Source organism: Trachemys scripta, chromosome 3, assembly GCF_013100865.1.
Source record: "Trachemys scripta elegans isolate TJP31775 chromosome 3, CAS_Tse_1.0, whole genome shotgun sequence".
In the NCBI taxonomy this organism is placed as follows: Eukaryota; Metazoa; Chordata; order Testudines; family Emydidae; genus Trachemys; species Trachemys scripta.
The window spans coordinates 164,115,204-164,128,363 of NC_048300.1; the positions used below are offsets into that span (position 1 = coordinate 164,115,204).

The 13,160-nt window shown below is 39.8% G+C and overlaps 1 protein-coding gene across 6 annotated transcripts in view; it reads right to left on the bottom strand.

The window, feature by feature from the left end:
• Positions 1–13,160, bottom strand: part of MYOM2 (myomesin 2) — a 188,017-nt gene that overhangs the window by 119,730 nt on the left and 55,127 nt on the right. For 5 of the 6 annotated variants that reach the window (XM_034766371.1, XM_034766372.1, XM_034766370.1 and 2 more), the window contains exons 16-23: positions 12,693–12,867; positions 12,142–12,263; positions 10,812–10,832; positions 9,101–9,288; positions 5,515–5,641; positions 1,497–1,675; positions 1,153–1,267; positions 36–192 (exon numbers count right to left, since the gene is read on the bottom strand). In XM_034766371.1, coding sequence (XP_034622262.1) covers positions 36–192; positions 1,153–1,267; positions 1,497–1,675; positions 5,515–5,641; positions 9,101–9,288; positions 10,812–10,832; positions 12,142–12,263; positions 12,693–12,867 — 1,084 coding nt within the window. The remainder of the gene's footprint in view (positions 1–35; positions 193–1,152; positions 1,268–1,496; positions 1,676–5,514; positions 5,642–9,100; positions 9,289–10,811; positions 10,833–12,141; positions 12,264–12,692; positions 12,868–13,160) is intronic. The other variant, XM_034766369.1, reaches the window with a different exon arrangement.

Sequence of the window (13,160 nt, forward strand, 5' to 3'; positions counted from 1 at the left end):
CTTCTAGTGCCTTTATACAGGGTTCCAGAACTTACTGCTCTCCAGTTGTTTCAACATTAAACTTATCAAGATCAGTAATCTCTTCATAGGATTTACACCAAGTAAAATCTGATGCCTCTGTAACTTCTGGGCAATCAAAAGCTAGGTAAATATTACCTTCTTCATCCACATCTGCAGTAATTTCCTTGGTTCCTGAAAATTAAGAATCAATTCATAAACACAGCAGTCAAGAAATAGCATTTATTCTTCAAGGCCCCAGCTCAGCAAAGCACTTAAGCACATACTTAAATCCAGTCTTCTTCAGCAATGTGTCAAGCATTTGCTTAAATGCATTGCTGAATAGAGACGGACTTCAGCACATTCCTAACTTTAAGCACACATTGAAGTGATTTGCTTAACATACTAGAATGGGGTTTCTTATAATGTACAAAAAAACAGAAGTCTAAAAATAATGGGTGCTTAGTGATACCAAGCTATGAAATAAAACTGACTGTAAACTTTAAAAGTAAACTAGTAACATAAATTGTAACACAAACTAAATTATTTAAAAATTCTTGCAGTGTTAGCAATCAGCGTGCCAGGTTATGCCTCTCATGCTTAAATTAGGCAATACTTTACTGTATGAGCAGACTCACTGAAATCAGCGAGACTAGTTGTGGAGTACTACTTAGTGTGAAGAAGGGTGGCAAAATGTGGCCTTATTAATTATTTAGCAACATGGTAACAAGGTTTTTTTTAAATACACTTGTATATAATACATGTCCTTTCAACACCTACCACAGTAGTTAGCACTAACAGTGGTTGTTGTAAAGATCTTGTTCATAATTAGATTTAACAGATAAGGCAGTGCTTAAAAACTTTCCAATTGCTTCAAATAACTAAATAAGAGTTACAGTTAGCTAATCTCAGCATTTGTAGTAATCCAGGTATTTCCCTCAGTAAGTAAAAGAAAGTACAAGGACACACTGCCAATACTTTGATAACCATATCTGCTGATACAGTTATCTCAGATAAAACTGACAAGTTTTTCAGTACCACCACTATTCTATCATGAGTTCCTGGAATGCTTATATCTGCCACAGTAATGTTTACACCATTTTCTAAATTATATCTACATTTTATGTATGGGAGATAACATAATTTAGTTCATACCTGGTCTTGCCTCGATAAGCACTGGCTCAGAAATATCAGATGATTTGCCCATACCGGCTTTATTCACTCCACGGACTTTGAAAACATAGGTTTTGCCCTCATGTAAATCATTGACCTTGAAAAGGACAGAGTAAAGTTTGTGTTAAATATATAAATTTATATAATTGAGTAATAAGAATTTGTTAGCACAAGTCCAAGGGTGATATCCAGCCCTATCGAAGTCAATGGTAAAACTTCTATTAGCTTCAGTGGGGCCAGGTTTTCACCTCCAAGTTTTCTTCCTTGGTCGCTTTTTCATTGAAACAACAATAACTACAACAACCTTTTAGTAAATGAAGTGTTACCTTTAAGTAACAGTGTGAAATTTGTTTTTCATTAGCGGTGGTCCACTCTTCTGAATCTACTTCCTTATAGTCCACAAAATACCCAGTAACAGGACTGTTACCACTGTACACAGGTGCTTTCCACAGAAGTACCAAAGATGAATTCCTAACTTCACAGAATGTCAGATCATAGGCAGGCCCTAAAACATTTTGAATGTTGAAAAATTAGTCAAACTTAATAACATTTTACAACCTGGCCCTTTTGGATGGGGGAGGAATGTACAATTTATTTATTTTTTTGTTTGGTTTCAATTCCCCCCCTTTAGAAAAAGAAGTTGTATTTATTGCTATCCTTTCCCAGGTTAAAATGTCTATGTCTATGTCAGCTCACGAAAGCTGTATTGCACCACCTCTCTTATTCAAGAGTAACATTAGTATTCTAAAGTGCACATTGTTAGCTGGATCCCAGTAGTTTCATTTTGAGGTTAAATTATTCATCTGGAAAATCCATGCCCTCTAAAACATTCTGAGGAGGGATAGGTGCTTCTTTTTATTTCTATTTTAATTCACTATTTCAAATTCGAGGCTGCTCCATTGAGTTTGGAATCAAATCGGTGATTAAGCATCAGTACTTCCATTTTCAGTTTTATTGTTTCTATTTTATTGGTGAGCATGAAACAGGAGCCACTGGCCTGATCCACAGCCCACTAAAGTTAGTAGGAGATTTTGCACGTATTTAATGGGATTTGGATCAGGCTCTATATGCATTGACAGAAGATCACTTTTCAGTCGGAGGACGGGTGTAGATCTCCCTAAAGGAAGGGAATTCAGGAGGACATTTAGACTAAGAACTATTAAAATAGTAGGCACTCAAATTCTCCTGACACTGTAAGCAGTATATGTGTGGTTTTGTGTCTTTGTATCTTGAAGGCTTATATTCTCACCACCACATCATCTTTTTCTTTCATTGAAATTGTTCTGATGCCACACAATTTACATTTCTTTATACATGAAAATATTCAAACTCAGTTTTATTAACAGAGTACAAAACAGTAATCACATCAGTTTTCTATCACACAGACCAAACCTACAATAGTATACAACTACCATTCAAAAACAGACAGGTCCTTTTGAATAAATTAGTGTTTTCCTCCATTCCATCTGACTTTCAATAATGATAAATAACCAACATGAAATTCTATAGTGATATGGTTCTGCAGACATGCATAAGGATATCATTAGTGAGCAACAAAGGGGTGATTCTCCATTGGATATAAAATACTGAACATAGGATTGGAAGGAACCTCTTTGGTTATCAAGTCTAGTCCCCTGCTGTCTCAGGAAACCTTGTCAGACAATCCCATTCGTAAATTTACCAGTGTGTTTTCTTTATAAATCTGGGCACCTCTTTCAGACCAATGAGTACAGGTAAGAGATTTCTCATGTACATGTAAGGCTGGGATTGTCAAAGGAGCCTAAAGGAGCTGAAGTTAGATTCCTAACTGTCTTAGGGTCCTTTGAAAATCCCAAGCTAAATGTCTTTATGGCCACTATTAATTACATTTCCTATAGGCAGATGTATTTGCTCAAGTCCTAGAAGGTGGAAGAAAAATGTCGTGTGAAACTTGATGAAGAGGACTCTATACTACTAGTAGTCATTGTGATCTTTCGTTGTTCTAATGCATGTACAATAATTCATTAGCTAACATTGTAAACTCATAGAGGCTCACAGATATACCTAAAATTGGGGCTCTGCAAGAAAAAAAATGGACACCAGCTATTCCCCTACAAACTGGATTGGAAATTGGTCAGTCACACTGGAAACCTTGTAATGGGTTTTGGCCTACCTGTAGAAGAACCTCACTTCTGTTTCAAAATGTGTAAGATTACTTTCAATATCCACAGCAATTACAGGTGTGTGATAGGCATGTATGTTTTTCCGGAATTTCTTTATGAAAAAAGCATGAACGGCTCAGACTCTCACTCCATCTTAATTCAAATCACACTTCCTCCTTTTGGTTGTTGCTAAGCCATTTTCTAACACTACTTTCAAAGAGGTTTGGAGAACATTTTAACAGCCTTTTTTTCTAGCAGGAAGAAATTTAATACCACCTGTTCAGTTAACTGCATAATGAGAACAATGCAATCAGACTGCGGAGCGCAAAAGGTCAAGCAGTTCATCATGGAAATGAATGCTATTTCCTCTTTGTTTCCTGCAGACACCTTTTATTTTATTTTTAGATATAAACTCAAAAGGGCAAAATCCTTGCTAGATCACACGCTGGATAATTCCACTGACTTTGTGGCAGATTTCAGCGGGAGTAAATCAGTGCAGCATTTGGCCCATTCAGAAGAGTAACTACCCCTTGATGTCATTTTGATCCTCAGTACTTACAAAGGAATGTGAAAATCTCACATGTGATAATGGACACCAGGTCAATTCTCTTACTTACACCATTGCAATATCATAGAAGCCAACAGTTAGGACTTGTATAACTCAATGGAGAATTTAGCTAAATGTTTTTCATTCCAGTCCAAAGTTATTTTCCATATATAAAATAAAAAGAAACATAAAATTATTCTCTGACTTACACCCCCATCAAGCCACACTGAAGTCAGTGAGAACTTTTATCTAGTTTTTGCTCTGAATGCTCCCCAATAAGAACCAAAAAAGAGTTACTTTTTACAATCCTACACAGGTTAAGCATTTGTGATCTGCGAATCTTGGACCAGTAACATTTTCTCGTTTAACATTTTTTAAAAGTGAATTTAATGCTTGTGATTAACAGTCTTGAAGCCTGAAGCTTGTGGAGGACGGAGAGCAGAACTGCAGGTTTCCTCGCAATACTTTGCCAATGGGCCATAACACTGTCCTGTTGGGACCACAAACAGGGCTTGTATTTGCTGAGGGTCCAACACAACGCCCACTGAGGTCAATGGGAAGAGTCTAGGGGTACATCTACACTACAATAAAAAACCCATAGCATTGATTTTCAGAGTCCAGGCTAATTGACTCCAGCTGCTGAGCTAAAAATTGCTGTGTCGATGTTCAGGCACGGGCTGGAGCCTGAGCTCTGACCCCCGCCCAACACACACACACACACAGGGTTTCAGAGCCCGGGCTCCAGCCCAAGCCTGAACATCTACACAGCAATTTTTAGACCTGCAGCCTAAGCTGAGTCAGCTGACCCAGGCCAGCCACAGTTGTGCCAGGGGTCTTTTATTGTAGTGCAGGGGTATGCCTATACTGCAAAGAAAAACCCATGGTGCTGAGTCACAGATCAATTGATTCAGGCTTGTGGGGCTTGGGCTGCAGAGCTGTGTAGACGTTCCCACTTGGGCTCTGAAACCTGGCAAGGGAAGAGGGTCTCAAACCCCAGCCTATAGCCTGAAGAGGAACATCTAAACTGCTATTTTCAGCCCCTCAGCCTGAGCCCTGTAAGCCTGAGTAAGTTGACTAAGGCTCAAGACTTGGTGCAGTGGTTTCTTTGTAGCACAGACATACCCTGACTGAGTTCAGTGGGATCTAGATCATTCTCTTAGTCTTTGCTAGACACTGTCAATAGCCTTCAAAATAGTGGCTTGTTTCCTGTGTCAGCCTATTTATAAACTGCCTTATTAGAGATCACCTACTTGTTGGGACTGCCAGTAACCAGTGTAACTGTAAAGGTGTCTATTGTGATATGAATATCAGTTCACTTGCAATTCACTGAAGGCATCAATTCATTTCACACCGGACACTGAGCAGCCATCCAGTGACAATGACTTTTGTTTACCACCAGTCAGTTTCTGATTCAAACCTTGTAGGGATACACTTCATATCACCTGAGCCATCCCATTCACTCACAGTGTATCAGCAAATTTAGTACACTTCTAGTTTAGCTTTCTGAAAATCAGACACATCCTACTGAAGCAATTTGACAGGCACTCTTGTAAGAAAATTACACCTTCCTTATATATTCACACAAGGGATTTCAAACTGACTGTGTTGCAAGGAATTTGCGTTAAATTGAGTATTATGAGGAACTAATAGACTTACCAGGTTCTGGCATGGTCCAAGCTTTACACATAAAGTGCTCACTGGGATCTGAGGGAAGGCCTATACCAGCCAGGTTTGTAGCAGCGACTCTGAATTCATAGAAGGAGTTTTCTGTCAAATCCTCTGCCTTTTCAAAACAGCCAAGGACAAATTAATATACATGAAAATGTATTACTTTTTATTCCAGGCCTCGGAAATGTAATAATAATAATAATAACATACATTTATTCACTGATTGATTTAATCATTATTAAGCACCATAGATTGTACAAGGAAGTAAAACAAGATCCTGCTGCAAGGATCTTACAATCTAAACAAGAGAGCTCAGCTAGGCACAGCTTTCGCCACCACACAATCAATCTTAGTACTGTCCCTCACATAGTTCCTCCTCTTCCCTCCTCTTGCTGCAGTGGGAAATACATTTCTGCAGCTCTGGAAAAGGTGGCCCTTACTGTGACCTCATGAGTGGCCAACTACTTAGGCCCGCAAGAAAGAGGATCTTCTCCATCACCTATGCCCACTCTCTGCCCTCTCCCCAACCAGTTGCTCACAAGGGGGAATATCTGAGGAGCAGGAGCTGTGTTCCACAGAGCCAAGATCCAGGTAGGCCTTATTAACTGAGCTGGGGGTATTGGAGAGGCTGTACTTCTCCTCAGCTGTGTAAGACAAGGGCACAAGGTCATAACAGGAAATAATGACAGACCCTAAGGAGTGGGAGGGGAAGAAGGGTGGATAATAGAAATCTAAGGGAAAAGGAAATAAACCCCTTGGGAGAGGAGTGTATTTAAATAACTCAGATCCTGCATTTGGCATATTTGGGCGCTTTTCCTCAGTTTTAATTAATTGCATAGGGCTTTTATTTTTTTCTTTAAATATTATAGACACTAGAAAGGGAGGAGATAGCACTGGGGATGGGATCAGCAGGGCACAGCTGGTGGCTAGTAGATCCAAGCCAGAGCCACTAGCCACATCTCTGTCACTCTCCTGGCTTTTCACGGTGAGCGCATCACCATTTGAGCTCAGCTTTGCAGTTTATGGTGACCATAAAGTCCCAGAGTCTCCCTATGATCTGCCCCACTGAGCAGCACAATCACAGTGGTGGTTCTGCATTTGGACCCTTCACAGACCCTGCAGATTTCCTCCCAGTTTTATTTTCTGTTAAAATTGTGAAAGGGAAGGCTCAGCTAATGGCAGGCACCACTGTGGAGGGCCTGGAAGATCTTAGATGTTCACAAATGTTAGAGAAAGTAGGTCAGTTGTCTTTGAGAAAAAGGAGATAATAGAAGGATCTTAATGTAGTATTTAATTTTTTATGGGAATAGAGAGATTTATGCTTGAAAGTTTATCTGAACTAGCGTCAAATACAAGATCAAAGCAAAACCAAACTGAGCTAGGACTCAGAATGCCAGGCACTAAAAGAATTTAGCCAGAATTTCTTAATACATAAAGTAACTAACATCATAAGAACTTAGTGCCACCAGTAAAAATGATTTAACCCTCCCTCAGTTATTAAGGGCAAAAAATATTTATGGAGTAAGGTACAATTATTTAATTCAGGAAAATGATGAATCTCCATAGATTTCCTGGTTTCTCTCTATCTATTTATGTTCTAATACTATGTATCTGAGGGACTCATATGCTTACCAGACATCATAAAATATATTATGTGCCTAAAAGCTTTGTTTCCTTTATTTCAATCAGTATTTCAGGCTTCGATTCTTCAAATGGCTGCATGCAGATACACTCCTACATCCAAGCACCGTCACTTGGAGGACTCAAAAAGAACAGGAGTACTAGTGGCACCTTAGAGACTAACAAATTTATTAGAGCATAAGCTGCATCTGAAGAAGTGGGTTGTAGCCCACGAAAGCTTATGCTCTAATAAATTTGTTAGTCTCTAAGGTGCCACAAATACTCCTGTTCTTTTTGAGGATACAGACTAACACGGCTGCTACCCTGAAACTTGGAGGACTGTGACCTTAGATACCAAATTCATTAAAGACTCATTTGTTTTTCTTAATTTACATTATTTGTTTACAAATGCATAGAAGAAAAAAACATAATGCCCTGACTAACTTTGCCCTTCTTTCATTTCCCAACGTCCCTTGCTCCAGCAGCTCAGCCAGTGATGCCTGCCTTTCCTTTCAGTTGTCAGCCCTCACACATACATCTTTGTGTCTTCCATGCTGGCTCCCGTGCATGAGCTTATCAGGAAGGCTATTGCCTCCTTTGCATTAAAATCTCTCCTAAAGAGTCACTCCTGCTGCGAGGCTTATGGTGAAATTAGATGACTCACACTGATAATTTTGAGGAGTATTTGGGAATAAGTTATAGTTTCATAGAGTTCGAGGCCAGAAAGGACCATTAGATCATCTAATCTGGCCTCCTGTATTACATTCCACCCAGTTACCCTTATATGGAGTCCAGTATCTTGGGTTAGACTAAAGCATTTCAGTCCTCAGGGGACTACACTGTTGTGTGCCATGGGCAGAGAACAGGAGAGACTGAGCAGCCACCAACGCTTGGCTCCCCTGCCAATGCAGGGAATTGATTAGATGAAGCATGCCTAGATGATCCTAGCAGGTGACCCATGCCCCATGCTCAAAAAAGGCAACGTTCCATCCCCAGGTCTCTGCCAATCTGACCCAGTGGAAAGGTCCCTCCCATCCTGAAATCTGCCAAGCAGGTTGACCCTGAGCATGTGACCAAGACACCAGCCAGGGATCTGAGAAAGATGAGTCGCTGTACCATCTCAGAGCACAGGCTCACCCCATCAGGTGTCTTATCTCTAGTTGTAGCCAATCCTTGATGTTTCAAATGAAAGAAAATTTGAAAAATAAATTAAAATGTAATAATTTAACCTTATATTACCCAAACATGTGGTGAAGCACCACCTTCACTACTAAATGGCTGTATCCCTTCCACCCAATCTCTCTCTTTGTCTTCAGATTGTAATTTCTTTGGGGCATGAGCCATGCACTATTCTCTGTTTGGGAAGCACCTCATACATTATGGGAAGTACCATCAATCAATCAATCATGACCCTCTGTTGCTCTAGCGCAGAGTTTGCTCTGCACTGGAAACAGGACCAGATGCAAAGTGGTAGGGCTGGGGCATGCTTTTCTGATTAGTTGAGGGCAGAGATCCACAGAAAGGACAGGCCTGTTCCCTTTGATCTTGGCCCATCTGTGTTCTCCCTCCAGACCTTCCACACTACAGGCAGCATAGTAGCCTGCTCAGTGACATGCTTCTGCCCTTCTGCCATATGTTAAAGACCTGGTGGGGGAGTGAGGTTGCGCTTATCAATGCACTATAACGTATGACACCTTTTTAGATCACAAGTTACTCTGCCCTGAATAGGAAAAGTGCTTCCAACCTATTCCTCAAATCTCCCTCATCCAGCCAGCCATACTTCTCTAGGTCTAGGGGGCAGTGGGTTGTATTGCATTGCTACCTTTCCCCTCTGCATGCCTCTCCACTCCAATGCTCAAGTTTGTCACATTTTGTTGCTCTCCACAACACACAGTTGAAGGGACTGAGCCATTTTTAGCAGTGTCCCTTCAAACAAGAGTAAAATAATACCAACCGTATAAATTCTCTCCTTAACAGGGGAAGAATTGACTTCATGCCAGTTATGGTGATGAGCCTCCCTCTTGTCTATATAATAACCAAGGACTGGTGATCCTCCACTGAACTTTGGCAGTTTCCACCCGAGAGTCATTGAGTGGCCATCACAGTTAAGGAGTGTGAGGCCATAAGGATGTGATGGACAGGCTACAAGAAAATAAGCGTACTGAGTATTAGTACAGTATTCAAAACACAACAGCTAGAAGAAATATGGTAATTTCCCCCCCCTCTTCTCTTCTATAGCATATGGCTACAGGTTACTGCATCTAGGCAATGGCCTGTAAGGATCATAATAAAAATTCACTTTGAGATGACTAATACCTTGGACGTGTCAGTGGTGAATAACAGAGAGCAAGTAAGAGCCCCTTTGCCAAAAGAGTTTTTGCTGCTATGTCTGCCCCAATATTATCAGGTTTTGCATTCCTTGACAATAATGCTGTCAATGCAAGTTATAAAATGGCTGGAATGGAATGGAACAGAAGGCTGTCTGGACCAACACAATCCTAATACTCTGAAATGTTCAAATAGGTGCAAGGATGTCTCACTCAACATTAAAGGGTCTTCATCAGTGTTGATGTTAATGAAAATACCTCCTAACCAAGGATTCTGAAATCTTCTAGCATATACTTCAAACTGAGGTTGCTATGTGCACTGCTGTGAGCTCAGTTAAGATACCACAAGCCTAAGCTACATTGAACCAGGAAGAATAATGTTCTTGGTGAGTTTTCCCCAAAGGCATTATACCTGCTAAAGCCAGGAGCAGGCATCTCTCCAGAGCCTGCAAGAGGGTTTGTGAGATTGTTTTCCTGTGCTGCTTGTTACACCTATTCAACAAGCCTAGCATGCACCTCCCCCAGCACTATCTTGCATTTGCCATCTTTGATCATAACCTTCGCTAAAGGTACCTCTTCCTGGATCTGTAGTTCTATAAGTAGTGCTAGCTAGGTTCCCTCCTCTTGAGCTCCCCAGGGCATTTTAGCTGAGTTATTTGGCCCATCACATTTAAAAGACTAGAAAAAAATCTACCCAAGGCCCAATATAGTCTCTACTTTTGGAGCTGTATTTGTGATCAGCATGAAGTACTGACAGCAATCAGCAAAGACAGGCATTGTTCTTTTCCAAATATGGATGAAACTCCAGAGTACCACTCACAGCCAGTTGTAATAAAGCATGTGAAACATATCTCAACAAATGTCTCAGCACCTCAGAGTGGGTCTGGCTTTTGTTAAATGACCTGGGCTTTCTTGCTATTACCACTTCAAGTTAAATAGTAGTGAGCATCAGTGAATTCTTACCAATGTAAAGCCTCAATCCATAAGGATTCTATCCTGCAAACCCACACGTCAGTCACTTCAACTATGTGAGTGCTCCCATGAAGTTCTCAATTATGACTGCCAATGTGGATAAGCACTACTCACATGTGTATGGGTTTGCAAGATTGGGCCATAAAACTGTGCAGTGTTAAATGATACACCCCCATGCAACCAACAACTTCAAATCAAATGTGAAGACAAATTCCAAAAAAACTGTAATTTTTATTTTATTTTTATGTCTTCCAACTCACTAAGTGACTGCAGTGGTGTCTCAGAAAAGATGCTGCAACGTTAAAAAGTGCAGGTGTATTAGAATCTAAAGGTAAACAAACATAAGCATGCTTTCCGACTACCTACCAATGTGAGGTACACTCCCTCCTAAAACAATCAAATAGAATAGATTTTTTTCAATAATAAAATATCAAAGGTTAAGAAAAAGTCTTCTAATATGCAAATCTTTTAAAAGATTATTTCTGAAAGCGATGTTGATTGTCCTTCCTCTACAATTTCGAAAGAGAACACGTTCAAATATTTAATTGAAATTTTTTTTACTGAAAGAATACACTATTAAATCAAACTGATCTTCCAAGTGCAGGACATTTTTGTTACTTTTCATTCAAGTCTCAAGGCGGTGAATGCAATTGGGGAATCAAAGGCAGACTAGAAAGAGAGATTATAGTTTACCTGTGTTTGTGCATTATGGCCCAAGGAGCCATTATGCCCTCCAATAAGCATGTACGATGCCTATTCAAGCCAATGGAGCTGTTCATATGCAACCAAGGGCAGAAATGGATTGCTTAGATCGAGGCTTTGCTTGCAGAATGCTGGAAGGTGTGGATCTTCCCAACTATATTTTGTATTAAAAGGAAATCTGGGTTTCCATCAAACCTACTGATCTAATTGTGACAGCCAGTAGCCAATCCAGCACTCTGATCACTTAAGCATTCATTAGCTCTACTAGGAAAGGCCTGATGGAGGAGGAGAGTACTTAATTGCCTAAGCAGACTGGGGGTTTATGAGCTAAGGAGCTAATTATCCCACCTGGTGGAGAGGCTAGTTAAATGCACCGAAAGGAAGTCCAAAGGAAAAGGCTAGCAATGCTCAGAAGAATGATCTCAGGAGGATAAGAGTTCTTTCTCTTTTGGGAGAAAAGGCTGAGGAATAGGAAAAGCTGTAAATAGACTTGCTGTATATGACTGTGATGGTGTTTGGTAAGGGTAATAAATAAACACATAAATAATAACCAACTAGAAGGCATCCGAGGCTGTTTGTGAGAGACATGAGAGGTGTTTGCTTTGGCTGTTACAGCAATCAAACAATTTTCTGTTGGGTGTAGCCTTGTAGTACCTGAAACTCTTCTTGGTGGACCAGATTGACTGATTTGCCCTAAATGAGCATTAGAAATCTGTCACAGGCCAGTTTAGCAACACAAAGCAGTCCGGGAATAGTGGTGAATCTGGCCCTATATTTCTAAAATGTTTTTTATACAAAAAACTTTATTTTCCTCCTGTTCACTGTCTTTTCCCTGCATAGTAGCCAAATGCATGACAGTAAACTTTAACACAGACAGATGTTCAATGGATGAAAAGGGTACTATTATTCTAAATGAGACCATAGGAGTTAGTTGGTATCAAAATTTTTACCAACAAAAGAAATGCAAAGCAGAGCTGCACAGAACCACACTTACTGAGGGCTGCCTGTACTGTTATAGCTTCAGATTCTTGAGAATTTTCACTGACTCCCACAGCATTCGCAGCTTTCACACGAAAGATGTAATTCTCTCCAGTTGTCAGACCATGAACCACAAACCTGATTTAAAAAAATCATCAAATATTTGTTTTTCACTTTAAATAATCTGTTAAGGTTACATGATTTAATATTCTGTGCCACTTACTACGGGTGAGATAGACATAGATTTCTGATAAAAGGGAGAGCTATATTATTAGAGAAAATGCCTTTTTCATCCACAGGAAAATGTCAATGAAAACGAAGAATTTTTGCTCAACCCTCTGAATTTTTTTCAGCTTTCAAGTTTTTGGTTGCTTGGTGAAAATTCCCTTCCCCCCACCCCCCGCCAAATCATCAAAGATGGACATTTCCCATAAAAACTTCCATTTCCAGAAAATAGACATTTTTCATAGAAAATGTTTTGTTAGAAAGTTTCCAACCAGCTCTGTATAGTATATTAATATGCAATAGATTTCAAAATATCTGGATACACAGAGGTATTACCAGTACCTATTATATTTAATAGGTTTATGATTGCAAGGTTCCCAGTGGTTTGTTCCCACCACAGAAGTATCAATATAGTAGCCAAACAGATCTTCTTCGTGTTTTGGCTTGTCCCACTGCACTACAACTGATGTTTTTGTATTTCTTGTTGCCAGTACACGGCCAGGAGCAGATGGGACACCTATGCAAAACAGAAATCAAAAAAGGTTCACTATGTTTATAGTAATGGCTATATAAACAAGTAGTGACTAATTTAACTAGATACAGCATTGTCTACTTTCTGACTAGCTGTGACTTTTTCTATTAATTTTGTTATGTGATACACTGGCATGGCTCCTGTATTGTAAGTAATTCATATGCCTGGCTATTCCTATTACATACTGCAGTGCTTTATTGATTTTACTTAAATTTATAAAGTAGGCTCACTTAAAGTTTCTTCTCTTTGAAGGAGTATCTCAGTATGAGAACGAACAC